The 24,079-nt window shown below is 40.3% G+C and overlaps 2 protein-coding genes across 9 annotated transcripts in view; one reads left to right on the top strand and one right to left on the bottom strand.

Moving 5' to 3' along the window:
- Window positions 1–1,296, bottom strand: part of BMAL1 (basic helix-loop-helix ARNT like 1) — a 55,615-nt gene extending 54,319 nt beyond the window's left edge. For 4 of the 8 annotated variants that reach the window (XM_075094860.1, XM_075094861.1, XM_075094865.1 and 1 more), the window contains exon 1: window positions 1,257–1,296. The gene's annotated coding sequence lies outside the window, so the exon portion shown is untranslated. Of the gene's footprint in view, window positions 1–1,121 lie in introns of all 8 variants that reach the window. The other 4 variants (XM_075094862.1, XM_075094868.1, XM_075094867.1 and 1 more) reach the window with 3 other exon arrangements.
- A 288-nt stretch (window positions 1,297–1,584) lies between these two features.
- Window positions 1,585–16,182, top strand: LOC142057043 (uncharacterized). The gene is made up of 3 exons (XM_075092524.1): window positions 1,585–2,184; window positions 10,361–10,561; window positions 15,994–16,182. Exons 1-3 carry the CDS (start codon window positions 1,585–1,587, stop codon window positions 16,180–16,182), a joined length of 990 nt encoding a protein of 329 aa, XP_074948625.1.
- Window positions 16,183–24,079: the final 7,897 nt, after the last annotated feature.

The following is a 24,079-nucleotide window of genomic DNA, read 5'->3' as shown; positions in this document are numbered from 1 at the left end:
CCGTTATTTTTAAGTACTAAAATTTTTCCAAAGCTGTTATAATTGAGGCACCGGAGTAACAGAAGCCTCAGCAATTAAAAACGCAAAGTGATTCCCCTGCCACCCCGAGCGCAAAGCCCTGATCCCGGGAAGCCTCCTTAACCTTCCCAGCACTCTACGTTCCCCGTCAGAGAAAAGCGTTCATTCTCCCGCTGACAGCAAAGACACACGTACAGCTGTGGGAAGCGGCCGCAGAAGCCACAGCGGCGGGGAGGGCTGCCCCGGGAGCCGGGGCTCACCACGACACCCCCGGGAGGCGGCTGCGCTGGGCTGCTACAGGCGAGGAGCCCCGCCGCCGCGGGCCGGCCCGTCGGCCCTGCCGGTCCGCACCTAGGGCTGGCCGCCCCGCACCGGCTCCCGGCCACTGCCACCCTGCTGGCGTTCAACGCGCGCTCCTCGGCCCTCACCTGACGCGGACTCTACCACAGGGCACCCGATCTACTGAGGAGGACCCACGGGATGCGCTGCGGGGCAGATGTTGCAGGGACCCGTTCCCGTTGCAGGGGAAGGGGCGCCGACACCTCTGCCGGGTGACTCACGCTACCCTCCCTGTCCCTGAAGGGGCTGGCTCGGACCCCCGGTCCCCCTCTTTCCCCGCCCCGCCCAGCCGTGGGCGCACCGACAACAGGACCCCGGCCCCCGCTACGCCCCGGGACTCCGGGCGAGCTGCCGCGCCGGCGGCGGGCCCGGGGCCGGCTGCAATCGGGCCCCGCCACCTCCGGGTCCTGTCACATCGCCGAGACACCCCGTACCGGGGCCGCTCCGGCGGCGGCGCCCCCGCTCCGCGCCCAGCAACAAGGGACTCAGCCCGGCGCTGCCGCCGCGGGGTCCCGCCACCCCACCCCCCCCGGTCCGGCCCCCTCCCACCGGGGCAGCCGCAGCCCCCAAACCCCCAGGCAGGCAGCTCCCCACGGCCTGCCGGAGGGGGCGGCTCCGGCGCGGTGGTAGCCCTAGGTGGGGGCTGCCCGCTCACCGGCGAGGCGCCGTCCCCTCGGGCCGGGGAGGCGGACGGCCCTCACCCAACAGCTCCCTCCCTCCCGTTAACCCCCCTCCCCCCCCCCCGCTCGCCCAGCGCCCGTTACCGGCTCACCGCCCGCTCCGCGCCCCCCCGCCGCGCCGCGCCCGGGGCGGGAGGCGGGAGGGGGTCGGCGTCCCCCGGCAGCGCGCGGCACGCCCGCAGCGGCGCCCGGCGCAGGCAGCCCCCGTCCCTGACCTACTTTCCGCCTGGCTTGCCACCCAACGGCGCACCACTAACCTACTTTCCAGCCAATGGCACCCTCCTCCGGCCCCGGACCGGACGCGCCCACCCGCCAACGGGCGAGCAGCTCCTCGGCGGTCTTGGCCAATGGCCGGACGGCAGACGGGCAACGCCCGCCTTCCTCAACGGCGGCTAATCCCCGGGCGCCCCCGGAGTGGGAGCCAATCGAAAAGGCGGCTTGGAGTTTCGATCCCGCCCTCCGGCCCGGGGCGGAGCTGAGAGGCGGAGGGAGGGGCGCGTGCGCGGTGGCGGGGCGGGGAGGCCGTTAGTGGCGGCGCGGTACCCGGATGTGCCGGGGCGGGGCGGGTTTGGCCGTAGCTTCGCTCGGCGGTGCGGGGCGGCGCGGGGCGGCGGGCGGAGAGCTGTTAGCTGTTAGCAGCCGCCTCTCGCTCCTTTCCGAGCCTTGGTCCCGCCGCTGGGGCTTGCCCGTGTGTCTGCGTCATTCGCGTGACATCGGCCTGGGCCATGACGTCACCTCTGGAGGCGTGAAGGTCAGCGCAGCAGCCGTGACGGCGCTGCCCCGGGCGGCAAGGTGGCCGCCTGCGCTGGTGCCTCGCCTCGCTTCGCCTCGTCTCCCTGAGACACGGCGGCAGCGCTCGCCCGGCCCGGGGCCGCAGCCCCGCGGCCTCCCTGCTCCCCTGTGGGAGGCGGGGGCTCCCTCCGCCGGCCGGGGCCCCGTTGGCCGGGGCTCTCCGAGCGCACTCGGCCCTGCCGTGGCGGCACCACCGACGCCTTGTGATGGCGCACGCCTTCTAAACCACCACTGCCTCGGCCGCGCCCGCGGGCTGGAGTGTCGCTGCCGGTGTTGGCAGCCTGTCCTAGCAAATCCCACCCTCGTGCAGCCCCACGGGCTGTACGTGCGTGCACCTGTATGCGATGTCACATCAGTAAGTTGGTGTCGCACCGTGCAACAGATTCTGCAAGTCCTCGGTAGCCTCACAGCACCCTTGGGAATGTCTCAGAAGCAGTGCCTGATGCTGCCATCATAAATGCCCCATCGTCTCCCAATGTGGTCGTGTAACACTGATGCTGTACGCGGCAGTAATTTTATTCAGCAAGTGAAAAAGGCCCATGATGGAACATAGTAAAGGCATCTACTGCGCCGTGTTACAGGCTAAATTTAGCTAATCCATGCAACAGTGCTGGCATGTAAAGGGGCTGTGTTGCAAGAACATAATCACAGCGTAGCTGCTTTCAAATGCAAACATTATCTAAATGTGATTGTATTATTGCTACATCAGATTATGATTGCCACATTATAATTGTCTTAACATTTCCTGTCCTGTGATGCAGCATCAGAAATGTTTGGTTTACATTTACTAGTATAACATCACCGGAAAAGCTTGGGTTGCAGCATTATCACATCACAGCGTGGTTGTGGTTATTCCAATCCACTATGGCAGAAGGTGAACTCATCCTATGCCAGCGTTAAGCCTTGGTTTCCACCTAACAGAATTGAGACTAAGCAAAGGCAACAAGTGGCCCCTGCTGGATGCAAACTTCCTGTTCATATCAGGGTGTTCCTAACCCTCCAGCAGAGCAAGTTAAATAAAATACCATACATTAGAAAGATGGAAATGTATACCATGAAGAAAAAGGAGAAAATGCATATTTTTTTTTCCCCAGCAACTGTTTTAGTGGTGCTGCTTTGATTTGTTTTAGTGCACAGAAGTTATGGAGGTGGAGAAGTCTCCTTGACTACTTCTTTCTCACAAGTCTTTGTAGTTTTCAACATTGTTTCTACCCACCTGTAGAAATAATCTTCCTTATGGGCTCAATCACATACTGTCTGTTTTAAGGAGCCCAGTGACGGTTGTAGGGAATGATGCCAAGAATAATGATCTTTAGCTATTTCTGTAGAAAAGCAGCTTAGCAGGCCATATGTCATATTTCACAGTAAATGACTATTTTGAATTGTTTTTACACTGCAGTTTCTATTCATGAGATATTAAAATAACAGCATCTGGTTAATCAAATTCTGATTTTCAGCATATGATTATATATATATCAATCCTATTCTAAGACTTCCTTTAAAATAGATTTTAAGTTCATTGCAGGGAATTTCTCTCTGTAGGTCAGTAAGGCATCTTATAAGTGTCTATTATACCTTAAAATTTTAAGGGTGCAAAGTTTATCACTGACGAACTGAGAAATGACAGTCTGAGGTTTAGCGAGACCTGAGTTCAGCTAATATGCTGGAAAAGCGTTTGCATCACCCTTCTACCATGCATTTCTAAACACAAAAAGCAAATAGAAGAGGTAAGGCTTAAGCAAAGGTAGAATATTTTATCCTTGAAGGGTAGTACTTGAAGGAGCACTTGAAACTGAGATTACACCACAAACTGGAATCTGCTAGAAGGACCGGCTCAGTTGTGTGCTCTGCTCAGGGCACTGTGCACAGGCGTGCCTGATACAATAGCGAAAGCAATTCCTCATCCAGTTGCCTCTGACCTGACTCATTTTCAGATTTTAAGCTTTTTTTAAAGGAGGTAGTAAATTAGGTCTTAAGCAGAAATTTAGCTGCCTCCTTAAATATGTTAACGCTTATACCATGTTTAAACATGAGAATTTACTAATTTCTGGCTTTAAATTATGATTTAAAAACAGGAAGAGAGTGTGCTGTGTGGTGATTGTACTGAAAATTGTGTTTCATTAATAGAATGCTGGAAAAACTAGCCTACATTCCAACTGATTGATTTTCTTTACTGTTTTCATATTTGAATGCTACAGTAACCACTTTCCTGGTCTTAGGGTTTTGATTTTGTGTCAAGAAGAGTAGTGGATCTGATCTTCATTAAATGCAGCCTACCTAAGGTATAAGGCGGCTATGTGTCAGGGGTTTCACTTTAAAATCTGCAATTTTAAAATATTTTTAAAAAGCTAGATATCTAATTACATGCACAAAAAGGAGTCTAGTTTCTCACACAATAACCCAAAACCTCTTTTTTTTTTTTGTTGGTTTTTTTCTGGGCGTGTTGCCTTCAAACAGTCCCTGATATATCTCTGGAACAACAACAGATGTTCAGAAGTAACCTGCCAAGTTAGTTCTTTTGATATTTTAGTCAAGTTTTCTCTGAAACATGATTCATGACCCCAATTAGAGATAGGGAGGGACAGAAATCTATGAGTCTTTGTAGCATGAGTTCTTCTAAAATAATTTGGAGATAGTATTTTATGTGTTTATTTTTTAATGTCTTCCAAAATGTGTCCAAGATGTGCTGTATATTTGAGCACCTAGCTGTGGATCCAGCTGCTTTACAGCATTTTAAATGGCTGCTTTTTGTTTATAGGTTTTCAGACAATGTTAACTTGCCTGTCTTACCCTTTTATCCAATCTCTTCCTCCATTTGACAATTGACATACAAGCTATGATCTTACCTGCAGCAGGAGAAAGTAGAGCTCATAGAAAATTAGAAAGACTTAATAACTTGAATACCTGGATTTCTTGCTCTGTCTATACTTTAAAAAACCCAGAGACATACTCAGCCATATTCCTCACCCTGTTACACAAAGCTGGTGCCGTGCTTCAACCCAGTTATGAGGACAGAAGAAACTGGAAACTATGGCTTGGTACTGTTTGCAGACTGATGCAGGAACTCCCACAGTGGTGGTCTGTTTACTACAGTCTGTCACAGCTCATGTGTCACTGGCTCAACCCTCTTCAAAACAAAAGTTTTGTCTCAATGAGCTATTGCTTACTCATTCTTTTCAGGGTTCTTCAAATTCTTGAGGTATTACAACACCTAAGCCAGGCAATTTTAGGTTTTTCTGCTTTTGTTTGTATAAACGCTGGTTACTTTAAAGTGTGTGTACTTACTCCTGCCACGATATTTCCAAATTTGAGCACTAAAAGTCATAAAGCAATAAAAGTTGACTTTTTCGTGTGCCTGCTTCCTTCTGAGCTTTTTAAAATCCATTCTTCATCCTCACAACCTTTGTCATAATTTCAAGGGCTGGAAGCTTGTTGCAGAAAAAAAGAGAAGATTCTTATACCATCCATTGATTTCAGTCCTGTGGTCTCTAAGAACACCAATTAATATTCTGAGACTCAATAGGAACTCACAAGAGTTGGCAATCCAATATCTGGCAGCATAACAAGAACAGGAAGAACCACGTAATGAGGAAAACGAGGCTAAAGCCAGGGAGTTAAATTCTAAGTACTTCTCTGCAATATTTTTTCAAACTTTATGGAAGGCTCAGGAGGAAGAATTTCTATCTTTATCTGGATTCAAACGTAATGGAGGTCAAAGCACTGTCTGAGTTTTTACTTCATTAAAAATATGTGGAATTTAATTAGGTTTCAGAGACTGGAAGTCTGAATTTGAAGGCGAGATGGTAAATTTTAAATAAGTTGATACAATCCTAGTGAAAAAAAATACTTCAAATTAAAAGTCTTGAAGGTTACAGCCTTTTCAGATAACGACAGTTTTCCAGTAGGGGCTTGTCTTCCTACTTTTTTCCCATTTTCTAAAATTTTATCAAAATATTTACTAAAGTTTCGTCTACCATTTTTGTTGATTAAAAAAATCTCTATCTTGGAGTAATTACCTTGGAGTAATTTTGATTCAGTACCATATTACTTTATTTTTTTAATGCATTGTGTATAAACCTAGAGTTAGCTGGTATGAGATTCTTGCCTCCCCACACAAAAAATAATAAATCTAGAATCCATTTTGTTAAGAGAAGATTAGATCAAAGACACTCTTGAAATTGCTGACTGCATTTCTTCAAGATTTGTTGAGGACGCTAAGATCTAGGATGGAGTTTTACTGCCTTTTCTTGGGTGGGCGTGTTACAATTTTATATGGCCTGTTGGCACCTGCATCTTTGACTAAGACTAACCTGTTTCTTACTAGCAAGGAAAGCTATAGCTTTTATAGCTCTTTCTCTTTTTTTTTTTTCCTTATCTGCCCTGCATCATTGCAAGAGTGGTGGCTGCTTCACTTGAACAGTGGTACAAGAAAGATAATATTTGTCTTAGAGCACAAAAAAATCTGTTACGCGTTAGTTGCTGATTTCAGGAGAGTAACAACACTCCTATGGTAGGGTAAAGCTTAATTTATTGTTGGAATAAAGCTTCATTTAAGAACAGCAAAATCTGCCAAATCTGGAAGCTAAATTTCGCAGAGTAGCCAGGGCAAGGCAGTACATACGCAGCTTTGACTTGAAATGAGGATAAGAATCAGTGAGGGAAAAAAGCAACAAGATTACTTTCCTTTTGGTAATGAAATGAACAGAGAAAGCTTTTCAAGCAGCCTTGATTTGGTCGTTTTAAGGGGTAAATAAGAAGCAGATTCAGTTGAACAGAAAGGGATAGCTGGAATTGTAAATGTCATTTAAATGTTCGAGGAGTAATTTTTTTTAACTAATTAACAGCCACAGACTGTATTAATTAAATAAGGATAATATCCTGCCTTTTACAGATTAGAAAAACAGGCCAGGAGATTAAATGAGTTGGCCAGGGTTACACCCACGTACTAAGTCAGACGCAAAGCCACAATTATAACTGGAGTACCTCGCTGGCAGCCTTCTAAAGGGTTTGGTAAGCCACTCGGCACCTCTGGTTATTTTTTTGTATCAGTTACACAAAACATTTTAGCTGTTTTGTAAATACAAGGAAAACATGATGCTTAGGACTCATATTCTGAAAAGAGCTATGAAATATTTGAAAACTAGGGGCTCAATTCTATTTTCAGTTAGTGCTGATAGCTCTAATAAAAGCAGATCATTTAACGATCCATGGTTTTATTAGAGGATGGTGTCATTTGAATCCATTCCTTCAGGATTTCCAGACTGGCAGGCTGTAATGTGACAGTAGGCCAGTGATTTTTTTTTTTTTAAATCTCATCCTACTAGACCTTATTCTGAAGTTTTTACAGAGTCAAAATTTGGCACTGATTTCAGACTGATTCCATCAGGCATTTGGAGTAGGGCCTGCAAGGTGAAGCGCATGACATAGGTTGTACTTCCCCTCAACGTTACATGTTGCTACTCTCTTGACCGTGTTTTAAGGTAATGTCATTTCAATGCTGTGATTAGCTGTAGACAGGAACCATCTTTTAAAGGGAAAGAGCAATGCATCTTTCATGTTCAGTGAGCTATGATTTCTCCATTGTCTACAGACAATTAGTCAAGTAGTCTATTAATATTGCTTTGATACATATTAATGTTAGAGAAAAAACATCTTTGTTGCCAGAGAAAATACATGCTATTTTGACAACAGAGCAAAAGCAGACTATTTCTGAGGCTTATGGGTATATCAGCCAGTAGGTGTGCTTGGCATGTTGTAAATGGGAAGGGTGGGAGGACACCGTCTTGTTATTAGTACATGTAGAAAGACAGGAAGTACTTAGTGAAGGCATCCCTCTTGTTCTGAGTTCCAGGAAAGTTATTCAGCCAAACATATGAATCACAATGCAGACTAGAAGGGAGTTTCTGTGTGGCATGAAAATAACAACTGCATTTTAAAGCCTGAAAAGTCAAACAGTTTGGTGCTTTTGTTCTGCTGCAGATTCTTCATGGAAAATAGCAACCCCAGGAATATTTGGCAATGAAAAGTCTTAGTGCATGAAATGTGAAGTTTATATAAGAGATACCATCTTACTCATCAGCTGCTCTATTTTAAGCCCTGCTCAGCATGGGGACTTTCATTTTGTGATCTGTTTGGACAGCAGCTGGTACATTTGAGTTTTACATTAGATGACATCTTTACAATCTAAAGGATACTTAACATAATCCTGTAAAATCTGTTCTCATAGTTGTGCTCAGTCACTCATCTTCCATCTTAGTGTGTTGTCTTTTCCCATGTACATTTTCTGTCCATTTCATGTTAAAAAGTCATTGTATCAACAGCATAAAGTTAGTCCACAGTAATGTTTTGCTGTGATGTGATCAAAAAATATATATACAGCATATGCCATAAAAAGGATGTGCCATTTCAGTGACTGAAAAAGGCAACAAAAAGGAATCCATAGTAACGTATGTTGGGGATAAATTGCAGTAACTAGCACAAATAACAGAAAAGGCAGTATGTGTTTATTATTTATATACAAAGACAAGCTACATACATGATTTAGATTCACTTGGAAATATTTACATAGTGTAAGTATGAAACGAATGCCAATTTGCAACCTAATTCCAAAATCTAGCAATTATCAAGTAGTTTGCCTATTGCCATAAAGTCCTAAGACTTCATCTATCCATTCATGCAAAAAGGAAAATCTTTTCCATCTTTGTGGATTTTAAATCCCAGTCAGCTCTAAACAAATGACAAAATAGGACAGAAGCTGAAGACACTTGCTCCTGAAGACGCTTGGGAAAAAGACTGATGAGAAGAAAGGACAAAATATGGGCACTGTTGAGGTATGGCAGGGATTGGACGCTTGTACACAATATCAAGTGGAGCTACCTGTCCAGCCAGCTTGCAATGCTTTTCTCTGTCTTCCCCCATCTTCGTAGACCATCCCTGGGCCCCACCAGCCCTTGCGCTCTGATGTGGTTGCCTGAATTGCATGCTCAGGAACTATGCACTAGAGAGTATGTGAAGGTTGGGAACTGGAGCTGGGAGGTGTCAGAATGTCACACTGATGAGCACTGGTGCTGTAAGGGTAATTTGACTCTCAGCAGCAAAACTTGGCTAGGGAGGGTATAAAGCTACTTTTTTTGCACACTTTATTTCACGCATGAGTGAACTGGTATCCATTGTTTTTTGTGTGTTTAGCTGACCTTGGTTATTGAAATCTTAAGCATCAATGTCATACTAAATGTATTCCTACCAGGACTGTTGCTAACGATCTCTTGGGTTTTAATGGGACGAATTTAAGGAAGGAAAACAAGGGGACTTTAATCTCCGCTTCTTCACTATTAGTGGTGACCAGGAGGTTCTGCATCATATGGCTCATAGTGCATTCACACAGCTGTTCAGTTCCACTTTCATGCTGGACTTGCATTGGCCACTCATTTCTCCTGCAGTTCCCCAAACAACTGCAGCCCCAGAATGATCTGGACTGACTGATCTTGAAGAGCAAGACCAGAGTTCCAGCCTGCTTTTTACCATGTGTAGTATGTGCTTCTGAGTCTGCAAGACACATGAAATGAAGTTTGCCTTGAGTCTTGACCTTGTTGCGTTGCAGTAAATTTGCACTTGAAGCAAAGCTGCCACATCTGATAGAGGTCCCACCCTCTCCACACCCACTTCAGTGACTTCAGAAATCTGATTATTACTTATGTGCATGTCACTGGGAGTGGCATAAATTTTAACTATTATTGTATATTGCACTTCTTTGATATCCATCTGATGTTTATATTTCCATATGTGGCCACGAACCTGAAAATTAGGGCCTTTATAGAATGATTTCTACTAATATAAATTATTTTTCTATTCTTCGCGAGGCATTATTTTTTCTTTTAACTTCTGAAAAAAACTCTAGTTCTCAGACAGCATGAAGAGCAAAAAGATATTCTTCAACACTGTGGGATCAGAAAGAGCATGAAAGTGACCTGATACACTATTCATCTTAGACATAGCATAGACCTATCCACTTATCCATGAACAGGTGTTTGGAGACAAGCAAAGAATAGGAGAACTAGTCTGGGTAATATTCATAGTGTTCTTAAGTCAGTCCTCTTGAAGCTTCTTGAAAGTGTGATAATGGAGCCTGAACATGGAGTCAGTCAGAGTGAGTGGAGGGAGCAAGACTAAAATGTTCATTGTTGCCAGATAAATCGGGCCGGGAAGCTGCCCGACGGGCCCAGGGCAGTGCAGGTGGTACAGTCTAAGCAGATGGTTACAGCTTGCTCTTGAGTACTACAGATTTCTCAAGGATATGTTAATCAACACATTTTAATACACAAACAAAAATCTGCCATTTTTAAAATAAAAAAACGCCAGTGGTCGGTTGCACTCTTGTGCAGTATTACTTCAATGATTTTCACATAAAGCTAATGAAATGTAAGATACTCCACATATTCATTTGCTATGTTTATTTCCCCTGCCATTTCTTTGCTTGCTTGGATGTTTGGGAAGTTGTCTGTATTTATTTAAAGGGTTTGTATCGTCTTCAGGTGTCCTATGGATCAACGTATGGACCAGAGATCGAGAAGGAACGCATGAGATTACAGGGGAGTCTTAACAACTTAATGACAGACATACTTGCATCACCCAACAAAATAAAATCCTACTCAGTGGTTCTTCACATGCTCCTCCTGCAGGCTGTCTCACTCGGAGAGCTGAAGCAAGCTGAGCCTGCCTCCGTGTCAAAGCAGGTATGATACCTACAAGTCTTTTCTATGCTAAAAGTCTTCTCTGACTTTTTTGGAGTAATCCTTTAGGTATGTGGTTTTCTACTGTTATTTTAGACTTGATCTTTTAATTAATTCAAACTCCAAGTTGGAAGTAGCAGCTTGGGGTAGCCAATTATTTTGAATTTCCTTGGGTTTGCTCCCATAATCCTTATGTTGTGTCATACTTAATTATGCTGATGCCATAAAGTAGTGTATAGTTTTTCCTACATAATTCGTTTAATTTTGTCTTGGAAAATGCTAAGCCTGTCATAAATAAGACCTATATCATCCCTAGTATAGTTTTACTTAAATATAGCCACTAAAAGTACAGTTTCATCAGGCTCCTTTTACTCCAGATTCTAATGACTGTTCTCTATTGTTTATGGTTTAATATCAGCTATTGGTTACATGACTACAAAATCTATGAAAAAGAAGAAGACATACTGCATGTGTAAATGCCAAGCATGACAGGATTAGTAAAGGTGAATAAATATATTCATTACAGCATACACTTTGCTGAAATAGTGAATTGAATGTCTGCTTTTAGGAAATCTGATCGACATCTCATGAAGTCAATTGAAAGCCTCCCCTAAGTGATCTTCGGATCAGGTCTTTGGTGAAAGAAGGAAATGTTCTTTTGTGTTTCTTTCAGGTTTTTATGTGTTGTATTGGGAACTGGATGCAAAGTTCTTGTTCAAGCCAAAGACAGTATCTGTAACTATGCAGATCAAGTTATTAATGAGTAAAGAAATTCACTCCACAAAAAGAGCTGAAAGATTGCCAGTGCTCCTAGCTTGTCAACGCACAATTAGGCTCTTTTTGTGTTTAAGTAGTACATACCTATTTAGTCAACAAATATATGCTACCCATGCTAAAAGTTATAGGGTGGTCTCATGCCTAGGGGACAGAAGAAGAAATCCAGACTCATGAAGTTACTTCAGACTAAATCCTTTCTTTTCCAAGTGAATTATTTGCTTAAACTTTTCTGAATCTGTGTCTCTGACCTTTTGTTTATTTGTAGTTAAATGGGAATAAAATTACTTTATTTTGGTATTGCTTTGAAGCATCCTTTTTAATATTTTTAAAGTCTCTTGAGATTCTCCACTGAAATATAAGATAAAAATGCAAATCATCGTCATGCTCTTTTTGCCAGTGTTCTGTTGTGGTAGACCTAATTCTTTTTTCATGTTGTGGTTTTTTTTTTTTTTTTGTGATAATAGGTACTAATCTGAGGTTCAGAGGATAAAAGGCTAAAATGCCACAAATATTAATTTAAGATAATCAGTAATTTTTTAAATTAGCCAATATGAAGGTTTTGCCACTAATGTAAAAAACAGACTTCTATTACTTGGCCTCTGTTCAAACTTTTCTACCTATTGCATTTGGTGTTTCTCATTAATATTGAATTAGCGAGTTCCCAAATATGACTCAAAAAACAATTAATCACACTCAAAATGGAAATATGAAATACAGCCAAGATTCTCTTGGAGCACTAGAAATGCATTCTGCTATAAGTTACATCTCATGTAGCCCTATGGAATCCATTTGGATTTTGTAATAAACTGTATTTGTGTGTAATATTTCTAATATATTACTGGTATTGCAGTAATCAGTTTAGTGCAGTAATAACTCTCATTAGGATTGGGTTCTAGTATGCCAGATCCTGTACCAGCAAAATAGACAGAGATAATATTTTTCAAAGTGTTTAAGCAGCATAGGAACCTCTTCCATTTTAAAACAATATTTAGGCACTTGGAAACTGCTATTTTATTGAAAGCCCATAGTATTTTATCAGTATAATTCATTTCAAGAATGGAACAATGGGATTTCTTCAAATTTTATCCTGATTAAAATGTTATGGTTTGAGTATAGGATTTGGAGATTTCCACAGGCATAATAATGAATTTTAAAATAATTAACGTAATTAACCCTTAACTGAACATATCTGCAAAGATATGCAAGGTAGCTCTGAAACTGAAGATTCAAATAAGATGACAAAGAAATTTCAAGAAAGCGTTGCCCAGAGAATATCCTAATTTTCCATGGCATTAACTTGATCCTAAATTTAAAATTTTATGAAGACTTGAAAATCAATTGTGGTAAATGGGGAAAACAGACGGTAGTATGGTGAAACAGCAGATCATACGTGTGAGAAACAGTGAATGTGTATTTCATTCAGCTAACATAGGCCCAGAAGATCTCTTTTTTGTGGCATACAATTAGTCCTAATCATGTTTTGAGTTATAACTCGGTGTCTGGGATTCCCAGCATCTTGTCTAAGGCATTTTATTCATATTTTTTTGCAAGTACAACTACCAGTAGAATTGTATTTAAATGGTATCTCGGCTGTTTACAACCCTGGTCAGCAGAGTCGTGCTGACAGAAACCTGCAATATATTTATGACCTAGAGGTCTGTGCTTTGCTTCCATGGAAGACAAATAGACAAATTGCCAAAGAAGACAAGAAAGTGATGTTATCACAAAAGTCTGCAGAATTAATCAGTCATTCTTTCCTTGTCCCTGGGAAAGTAAAGCTGATGTATCTTACATGCTATATAAAATCCTATGGACCTACAGAAAAGAAAGGCAAACCAGGTTTTCCTTAAGGACCTTAAGCTTTATGGATCCATATGCCTTCATTGCATGATTTTAAAGCTCATATACAAGTCTGTGCAGAGCTCATTTTAGGAAGCGTGGTCTTGTCATTTGGATCATCTGGGCATATAAGTTACTGTGCCTTAGAAATACTGCTGGCTTGGAGCTGAGCTTGGCCTTCCTGAAGCCAGGAAGGGAACTGGAAGAGAGTTCTGATTTTGTAGCTGTCACTGAGCTAAAGAAAAGCAGAAAGGCAAAGCGGAAGGTCTGATCAGTTTGTCTAATGACGCTAATGCTGTGAGAGAGTATCTGTTAGATCACGCTGACACATTTTGGCTCTTTTGAGTCATCACACACCTGTGTAATGTAAGTGTCGGGCACATATGTTGTATTTTTTTGCTGTGTATATTCGTCATTTCATTTCCCAAGTAGATGTAATTTGTTGAGATGTGTTACTGAATTCTGCTGTTGGTCATAACTTGCTGATTACAGCAAGGAATATATGTTTTCCTTTTTTCCAAGGGTACCTCTTTTTCAGGATGACTATGTTTAAGGATTGTAATTGTGATTGGTTAAACAATGTTTTGTGGGTTTTTCCTGTCACAGAGAAGGCAGTTAAATGTGCATATGCCTTATAATAATAAGGCAGATAGTTTGGTCAATAGATCATCAGTTGAGTGATTGCTTGTCTTGAGTATTTCTGTGTCTGTTAAATTTAGGGCTTTCTCCAGATTATGAGAAAATGTTCTTGATGATGCTTGGTACAGGCTAATTCAGATGTCACTGGCCATTGGTTGCATAATCTCCGTAACTACAATCTTAGTCTAAGAAAACCCTTCTTCTTCAGCAAGGCCTTTTTTAGTCTTTTCGTGCATATTGTTATTGTTCCTATTCACATAGTAACCATTTTTACCTCATTTTGTCTCTGCTTTTAAACTAGTTCAGATGCACTCAGTGCTTTAAAAACAAACCTTTAAAGGCATTTCTCTTTATTTTCACTTTGAAGCCATAGTAAATGCTATATGCTTTTAAGCATTCAAAAGGCTTTGTGGACTTTGCTTTCTGTGTTGTTAATGCAGTTCGTACAGATTCAGCTAGCTTTCATGTGTAGCAAATTCATCATATGTCTATTTTCTGTCTTTCAGCACCTCTGTTAGTTTGATGTTGGGTTCTGACTGGCTTTTATATTTCCATGGTTACAAGTAGTCACAAGGGTTCTGTTAACCTGTAAAGGCAGAGTGATTATGGGTTTTTTTTGCTCTAAGAAGCATAAAATTAACAAATTATACTATATATATATAAATGATTGTTTTTAACATTACAATAAAAACTTTTAAAGTAAATTGTAATTCACTGAAAAAGTGTTTGAGTCTTTTGCCACCATTATGACTGTGTCACTTTTTTTGTAAACAGGAGTTTCTATGCAAAAACCTGGAGTATCTTTTCTTTCCCTTTTAATTTTGATTGAAATTTTCAATAGATTTTGAAGGCAGTAGATTTAGACTAAACAATGCAGGGTCAGACCTGTCCTATAGTTAAATAATCACTGATGAGCATTAATTATTAGTATGTGTACTATTGTTTGTTTTTAAAGATAGAAAAAATGGAGGTAGGAAGCACATTAACTTGATGAAGAACACAGATGTAGACATATCCAAATCAGACTAAGAACTTCAGATCTCAAAATATTGTATTTCTTTCTAACAAAAGACTAACAGGAAGCCCTTTCTGACTTTCGGATCTCATCTCTGGTCAAAGCCTAGATTCTTCCCTATAAATTAAGTTCAGAGAGTTGCACCTTCTATGAGTGGATAAGAGATGTTATAGAACCTTAATAGGAGAAGGCAGCTGGAAGAAGCAGTGTTTTTCTGAGAAGCTTTCTTCAGATAAGATTAAAGCAGTAGCAGATTTGAGGATTTTTGTAAAGAACAGACCTAAGTAGCTGTCATTTGTTATAGTCTCTTGCGATGAAGAGCTCTGAATCAAGGAGAGGTTTCTGGATCTTCCCTGGACAGAACAGGTAGTGAGTTGCTGAGGGCATGATAAAAGAAAGCCAGAGAAAAGACTCTAATAAGAAGAGAAAATATTCTGTACTAGAAACGTTTTGTACAGTGATAGAAGCATTGACTGGAATTGCAGAAAATGACCCTGCTAAACAGTGGAACAAAGTTCTGCCAGGGAAAGCGAATGAGACCCTCTGTCATGACCTATATAGAGTTACTGCATCAATGCATACAGCAAAAGCACTAGAATCTTCCTAATCAAAGAGGGGAAAACGCCCTCTTTACCTTTCTTTTTGGTGGTTTTCTGTTTAGCTGGAGATACTAAAATTGCTGAATTGCCAAATCAGTAGAGGCATAACACACTTCTATGGTAAAATAGCTAGTAACACTGTAAAATAACAAGTTGTTTAAATAGTACAGCTGTAGGAGAAAGGCAGGGGGGAATGGGGGAAATGGACCAGAAAGCACATATCGTATGCTATCTATTCATTTAAATGATAGACAATAGTAATGACACAACATTCTTTATCCTCCAAGTGTGTTACGAATGTTAATGAACTCTCAGAATCCCAATGGAGTGCATGGGCACACTGGTTATATTCAGATATAATGTATGAAAGACGATAAATGTATTATTATGCAATGTATCAAAACATTTCTGAGCAGAAACGTAGCCCCCAAGTATACATATGAACAATTACTGAAACTCTAGTGTGATACTTGTGCTGGCAGCTCCCCATTGGTCAGGAGTGTGACTGTTAAATACTTACAGATGTTAGATTGTCAGATGATGCGTGCATGTCTTTGATGTTTTAGGTGGCAATGACGATTTCTTATGCGTGTGGAACAGTAACATTTATATATAGCAAATGTGAAGACCATGCTTCCAATCTGACTGTCAGTTCTGGTGTGAGCCCAGGGAGCGGGATTTGTGGATCTGAACCTGACCGGCTAGGTTGTGGCAGGATGACACAAGTTCCACCAAGCAGAAGAGAGATGATCTAGAAAGGGAGCATGGTAGTGACAAAGAACAGAATTTGCTGACAGCTTTTTAACAGCCTGTTTCAGATCCACCTGTGATTTTAACAGCTAATTCTGCTGAATTGGATGCCAAGAAATGGCATCTCTTGATCTCTGGATTTTCTCATTGCCAGGTTCGAAGTTCTTACAACTGTGGATGCATTAGCTTGCTCCCAAGAAATGTTTGGGTGTTTTTTAACTATGTGTTACATTTCTTAAAGTTGGTGGCTACTACTCCCTTCATCATAGAGTTTTCTCCTAGTAGCACACTTACAGAGAGATGAAAATGTTCCGCCACTTCTCTGCGACTGTATTTTTATTGAAATCGGATAAATTTGGTTTAAACTTCTTAAACTTCTTGTGAGTACATCTATAAAAAAAGCAGTGCAGGATACTCAGAATATTCCAGTCAGTAATTGTCTAGATAAAAGAGCTAGAAAAGGAAAGTAGTTGGTAGGTGTGTAATTACTTAGTGTGGAATTATTCTGGAATTCTGTAAATCAGCATGATAAACTCAAATTGTAATAGAGTATGGTCAAACCAATTGTTCTGTCTCCAGAGTGGGAAAATTATCTCTCTTTGGAATTTAAATGGAATGTGGAAATGAATTAATTTGAAACTTACTATGCAGGAAATCAGAATATGCTAACGATTGATTAAAATATGCTAATATTTTCTAATATTTCATCAGTGTGAAGTACTTCTAAAATTATTAGTATTGTTCAGTCCTAGAGGTGACTGCAGTAGAACTTGCAAGTAGCTTGTGAATCTATATGTATAAACATAAATTTTTCCCCTCAGAGTGGTAGCTTTGCTATTGCCTGAAAAAAGATATTGGCCTCTACATCTTCTAAAAACATAATTCTTCAGGAAATGAGAGGCAATACCTCTCCTTATTTCCGTCATAGCCTATGCCAGCGAAAGTCCTGACAAAGATAAGACGAACGTTGTTTGCTTTAAAAGCAAAGAGAGATACTGTTCTTGGGGATGGGGAGCTGGAGCTGATCCTTTGGTGAGTGCTTCAGGTGACAGTGAGACTTGGAGTTTCTGGTTCTGCTCATACTTTGGGCTAAGTCCCTCTTCAGCATAATTCCCGACCATACTGTAAACATGACTATATGAAGAGCTGTTTAGTTGTTTATAAGTGTTTTGCCTGAATGTTTACATTCCAAATTGGAAGAATTTTGTTCTGCAGTGCCCACAGGAACATTTGTTTGTTCTAACCTGCTTTGATACATGCTCTCACTTGTCCAGCTATTATCAGTGTTTGGAAACCAAACTTTTAGGGAGTTAGCTGTTTATTTTATAATGAAATCTTATTAAGGTTCTAAACTCAGCTGCAACCTTCTGATTGCCATGAGAGGCCAAGACCCAAAGATGATCCCTTTTCAGGATTGTTTTCAGAGGAGCAGGAACAGAAAATAAGGAAATCTTTTTTGTTATAGAAAAATTTAAAAAGCAAGAGCTGTCTTGTTCTTCTGCAATATTTTTACAAGTTTCCATTATCATTTTTCAGTCTGCACAAATATCTGAAAAACACTTAAAGCAGATGACTTTCCATGTTGCTTGTATACCTTAGCAGTGCTTATCTTAGAGTTTCACTGTGGCTTTCTTGTTTACTGGAGCAGTTTCTGACCTTGCTAGGACCCAAATGTGCAAAGCAATCTGCAATACTTCCTCGTTTATGCAGTCTAGTTCTTGTGGTAAAGGCAAAAAGGCTGTCATGGTAGCCAGGAGGGAAGGTTTTCACAAATTTTATTAATGTTTCTGACTCAGGAGGGACATTTTTATATTTATATGTTTGCATTTTTGTTTTAGGTAATAAGCCTGGAGTTTACGAATTACATACAAGAATCATCTTAAAGGAAGAGACATGGGAAGGCTGTATCATAGTGCTGGGGTAAAAGAAAATATCAGATAAAATAAAACTTCAGCTTTTTAACTTACCTAAGCAGGAGATATTACTCAGGTATCTAAGCATGGGGTTGTCTCTCAAAACTTTCGTTAGCTAAGTGTTTATTGAGGTTACACAGAGAAACTTAGATCAGATTAAGAGAAAAAAAGTATTTAGCAAGTATGAAATAAAGCATTATTGAAGATCTTTCTGCAAATAAAGCAATAGCAAAAATGGAACTTAAGTTTACTTTTGTTGCACAAATATATGCTTGTGTTTCTCTTGTGTTTAGAAAGATCCCTTTCTATCCATGAACGCCTAATGAGTGATAGATCAGAATCCAACAAAGTGATTGTAAGACAGTTCAGTGCCCTGTAACCTCCAGCAAATTAGCTCATGATAAGTCTGATTATTTGGTTGCTGCTGTGCTCAGTTACTTGTTCTATGTATTTGTAATGTCTCTTGCATATGTTGAATAGACCAAGAGGGGGCAGAACTGCCTAAGTGTAGTCACTTGCATGTGCCTTACAGGCATCTATACTGCGTGGTTAATGAAAATACGTGGAAAACTGGTCTATGAAAAAGATTTCATGATAATTGTAGTTTAATGTTCACCTGAAATCAATTACTCAGATATTCAGAAACTATTTATATGTATTTTTTACATAGGTCTTTCATTGCTGCTATACTATAACAAACATTTCTAAACTAAATGCTTTCTGGGTTTTAATAGCACTGCTGGGGGAACTCAAGCATTTAGCTGGATTATTCAGTGTACACTTGAAACAGACTTGTCATTTTTGCTATTGAAGGTTACCGTGAATGTAGTTTATTTTTGCCTTTTTTTTTTTTTGCCTTTAACTATAGTCTGCTTTCTCTTATGGCTTCTAAAGCAACTAGTTTGGTAGTTATTTTTTTGTCTTTTCAGGTTTAGAATAAAAAGTTTTAAATCAAAGTGTGTATTTTTAATATATAATAAAATATTAGTCACATTACCTATAAAAAAGAATACAATCAGTATTTCTCTTGAAAACTTTAACAGAATGGAATGCAACAATTTATATTTTTATTTTCTGTAGAGAATCTGATTTAAAAACCATTCACTCAGAGTGATTTAAATCAATGTACTTTGGTGTTGTGGGTTAACCTGGCAGGCAGCAAAACACCACACAGCTGTTCGCTAACTCGTCCCACTGTGGGATGGGGGAGAGAATCAAAAAAAAAAAAACAAACGTAAAACTCATGGGTTGAGATAAAGACAATTTAACAGGACAGAAAAGAAAGGGAAAATAAAGTAGTTATAAAAGACAATACAAAACAAGTGATGCACAATGCAGTTGCTCACCACCCACTGACTGATGCCCAGCCAATTCCCAAGCAATGGCTCCCTGGCCCGATTTCCCCCTAGTTTTTATGCTGAGCATGACAGCATACGGTGTGGGACATCCCTGGGGTCAGTTGGGGCCAGCTGTCCCGGCTGAGCCCCCTCCCAGCGTCTTGTGCACCCCCAGCCCGTTCGCTGGTGGGGTGGGGTGGGGTGAGGGGCAGGAAAGGCCTTGACTCTGTGTCAGCCCTGCTCAGCAGTAACTGAAACATCCCTGGGTTATCAATATTATTCTCATCCTACATCCAAAACACAGCACTATAGCAGCTACTAGAACAAAAATAACATTTATCCCCCCGAAACCAGGACATTTGGGTAAACTGAGCTGTTGACGCAGTGTTTTTTTCAGAACACAGGATGAGCTTCTTCCCAAACAGTTTGCAGCTTCAATAAAGAGAAGAGATGACAGTGACAGAGCAGGTCTTGGGGCAGAGGAGAATGAGTGGGTGAAGGAGAATGCGGAAGACAGTGAGATCCACTGTTTGCTTTGATACAGTGTTTTCTTTATTATTGTAGTCTCTTTCTAGCAATAGTGTCTGCTGCTTTTCTTCCTAGGAATTAGATTGAAACATACAATCAAAGAATGCTAATAATTATGCTCCAGTGCTTCTGCTTTATGCATTATGCTTCTGCTGTAGCAAACGTTATTTAAGAAGAAAGCTGAAAGTACTAGTTTCAAGCCTTTTGGTGGCTTTATTTTTTTTAAATGGCAGGAGTGTGCTTAAGCAAGTTCTTGAGATCTACAGAGTAGCATAGTTGGCTTAAAATACTAACAAAATGAAACAGCTAAAATCATGTAGTCACCTTCATAGTCTGGAGGTGGAGTAGACAAGGATTCTGGAGATATTTCAATCACTCACAGTAAAAGCAGAACAACCTTTTGGAGGCAAATAGCTATGTTGCAGAAGTACTATTTTAGGAATTATAAATAGTCAATATTGACCTCTGTCTAAACTAAGAGAGAATGATTTGGTTTCTGTTTAAAGTTGTGGATCAGGAATGCAGTCTTTGATATTAAACACTCTTTGCAGATCATATGGGGGCTGCCTAAACCTAACAGCTGTCTCGTCAGCAAGCTGGAAAATAGATGGTCTGGCCTACCAGAATCTCTGTTGCAAAAGTGTTGTCAGTTCAGATCCTTGTGTCTGGGCTTATTGGACCAGTATTATGTCATCTGTATGAGCAATTTTGACAGCATTGCTATTTTATTAGATGCCGCCTACTAATTTGGAATGATATGACTGCCATAATTCCTTAAAAATACTTTTCTTCGTGAGTAATTAAAGTATTGCTAGCATTGTGACTTATACCCTTCTAACAGCAAATTACTTTTTACAGGTTGTGTGACCTCTCTTCTTGAAATTCTTGAACTCATAGCTGTGAGGTATTTTGATACCAAGTTGTTACAGTACATCTGCATCTGTGAGATATAAACCAGCATCTATCTGATGTGAAACAATTAGGATCCTTAATATATTGTGAATCCACATTTTCCTATAGTACCATGCATCAGGATCCAACCGGTCATTTTAACAGTGTTACTATGTGGGAGGACAAATCTTGAAAATTTGAACTCCGTGTAAACTGATGTAATTTGTGTTCCTGCACTTGCAAGCCAAACGTTTTGAAAGGGCATCCTCCTTTTGTTCTCAACATGTGAACTTGGCAAGACAAACCTGACTATTCCTATGCCCACATTAACTTTCACTTCAAAACACTTTAGCAAAAGCATCCAGCTAAAGTTTAAAAATACTTCTAATATTAACTCCATTCTTTGGCAAATTCACCTGTGAAAACTTCCAACTTCCTCTTTAGTGTTTTCTACAGTCTTGTATTCTGAAGGCCAAAATAGCACTGTACTAAAATCTGTATATAGGGATCTAAATAAATATAGCATCTTGAGCTAATTTTTAGTTGTTCAAAATGCAAATAAAGACAAGCTTTACTCATCAGTGCAAACTTGCTGGATGATTCAGACAGACAGATGAAGCCAAGGCTGTAATTCTCTGAAAACACTGTTTTGAGAACCGAATCTGATAAATTTTTAAAAAGCCTTTTCTTCTACAGACCTAGGACAGTATCAAGTGACTATATAGTTATTACTCGATCTTATGCCATGATAGATTGGCCAATATTATCAGAATTGTAGTAAGAAAGTGAGCAGAGTGGAGCAAAACTTTAGTAAACCTGGAGGAATTCGTGACTTCCTAGGAGCTTTCGCTTCTTCGGAGAAACAAGATAATTTCTGCTCTTATCGGACCTCATGTAGCCTCAGAATGATGAGAGTACTTTTTCTATATCTGGGTTTCTTACCTTGTTTCTGAGTCTCAAAAATTCAGTGACAGTGACAAGTTCTCATTATTTCAGACTACATGGTCATGTTTGTATCCTGCTTCAGCAGAAGCAGGTTTTCTTTCCTTAGTGAGAAAATCACAAGATGAGAGTTCTCTTTGCTTTTTAGTTTGCCTCCTCCAGCCTGACTATAATTTTAGTAGCATAATAAGTAAGTCAAGATATCCCTATGTAAATCCTTCTTTTGATTCATGACTTCTAATTCAAAATGTTCATCTAATATAAATTGTTAATGAACAAATAATGTTTGAAGCCATGAATAATTATGGTTGATTTATTCAACTTACTTTCACCAGTAATCTGGCATATTTTATATTACCTGTTTGGAATTTTAAAACCTTATGAACTGCTGCAAGCATTTCCTCTTATGTTCTCCTCTGCCTGATAAATTGCCATATAAACTAATAAACTTTAGAGAAATTACCTTGCTGAGACCTTGTTTCTTTCACAATTCCCAAGATTTGTACTACAATGAATTCTACAATTCACTGGTCTCTCCACCAGGGTAAAAACTTCATTACTAGCCACTGTCAATGCCCTAGTCAATTTTCAGTCACTTCTTCAAATTAATGTAACCTGGAAATACTTCTTGAATGAGTGGAAATTGCAGGGTCTATTCTCAAATACAGTGATTTCATTGTATACCACATCAAACCTAATACAAGTTATACTTAGAGTGGATTTTTCTTCTTGAATTTCCATCAGTGACTTCTCAAGAGTTGATTTAAAGACATCAGCAATAGGCAGTAGCTGGGTTAGTCCTTTGTCATATGAAAACGTCAATTATTTTCTTCTTTTGGAAGATGACTGTTTCCCTAATAGGACTCTATTCTTGTATCTTGAAAACAAATAGATGTCCTACTGCTCGAGATTATATGATTGCCTCTCCCTGTTTTAGAACTTCTAGCATGGTCAAGAAAGATCAGAATTCTACCTGCATATTTCTACTATTTCTAAAAACAACAGTTTGTTCCCTTGGGGTTATAGAACATATTTGTTTTTTTCTATATCTAAATAAAGAATGTATGCCTACTGTACCTGGAAAAGTTGCCTCTAAGAGCTTTATTTTGGCTGGCTAGCTTTTACTTGAGTTGAATTTCTGAAGCTGTGGAATCTATGTAACTTTGTATTTTACTTCTTCAAGTCTTACATTTTTGACATTAAGTGGGAAATTATTTTCGTCATAATTTTGTGGTCACTACTTAGCCTTGCCTGTTCAGTTTCCAAATCATTAAGAGTTGCAAGGATAAAAATTTTCTAAGAGTTTAAACGAACTGGAAAACCCTTAGGTGCTTCAGAATATCACCTTCTGTCATCCTTTGTTCATGACTATCTGTAATTCTGTCTACAGCAGTATCATCTCACACAATTTCTACTGAGCCACACCTTCTCTCCATTTGAGATCAGATATTCTGCTTACCAATTTGGCCTTGTTTTCAGCTTGAGAGAGTATTCAAGGGGTGCATTTTTGAATGGTAATTTGCTTAGAGGTTTGCTGTTTTAGGGTAGCTCTGGTTTTGTGTATAGTCAGGAGCAAATATAAAGCTTTTGTAGGGAAATGATACTGCCATGTTTTTTATGAAACAGAAGGAAAGGATCATGACTGACTGGCAATGCTTTACCAGCTGAAAAAAAAAGCAGAGAGGTTTTTAGAGTTTCCAGGTTAATTTGCAATAAGGAGGTGAAGGCCATGATGGAGAATTCTTTTGTTCTGCAGAGGTATATGAAGGTAGTTCGCTGTGTTTCCTTCTGCATTTAGCCTTTGCTTCAGCTTTCTCCATTCTTGCTGACTCCTCCTCTTTCATTGTTGGCATGTGCACTCTCCTCTGTTTTGTAGTATTTGTCCCTTTCTGGGCAAATCCATCAGCTTCCACTGTGTTAGAGGTTATGGGATAGGATGACGTGTCAACCTGAAATGTACCAATTCTGTTTAGATGCACTTTATATTATTTGTTGGAAGACAAGGTGAAACTTATGTTGGTAAATTCTACTTTGACATTCTTTCTTCTTCTGTTGATTCAGCCTGTTGGGGATACTGCATGAAGCCAGTTAACAAAATGGATAATGGCAAAATGAGCCTTGCATGAGATAAATGGACTGGCAGCTTGACTAACCCTGTTGTTTATTCACTGAAGAAGTAACTTATGACTTTACAATCTGGTTAATGTGCTCAATTTAAACAGTATCTAAATGCTTGTAAATGAAATGTTGATTTCAATTTTTAAAAACCACAAACTGTTGTTCTTTTTGTA

This window comes from Phalacrocorax aristotelis, chromosome 5, assembly GCF_949628215.1.
Source record: "Phalacrocorax aristotelis chromosome 5, bGulAri2.1, whole genome shotgun sequence".
In the NCBI taxonomy this organism is placed as follows: Eukaryota; Metazoa; Chordata; class Aves; order Suliformes; family Phalacrocoracidae; genus Phalacrocorax; species Phalacrocorax aristotelis.
Note: the sequence above shows the minus strand (reverse complement) of the source record. Positions and strands in the feature narration are given on the sequence as shown.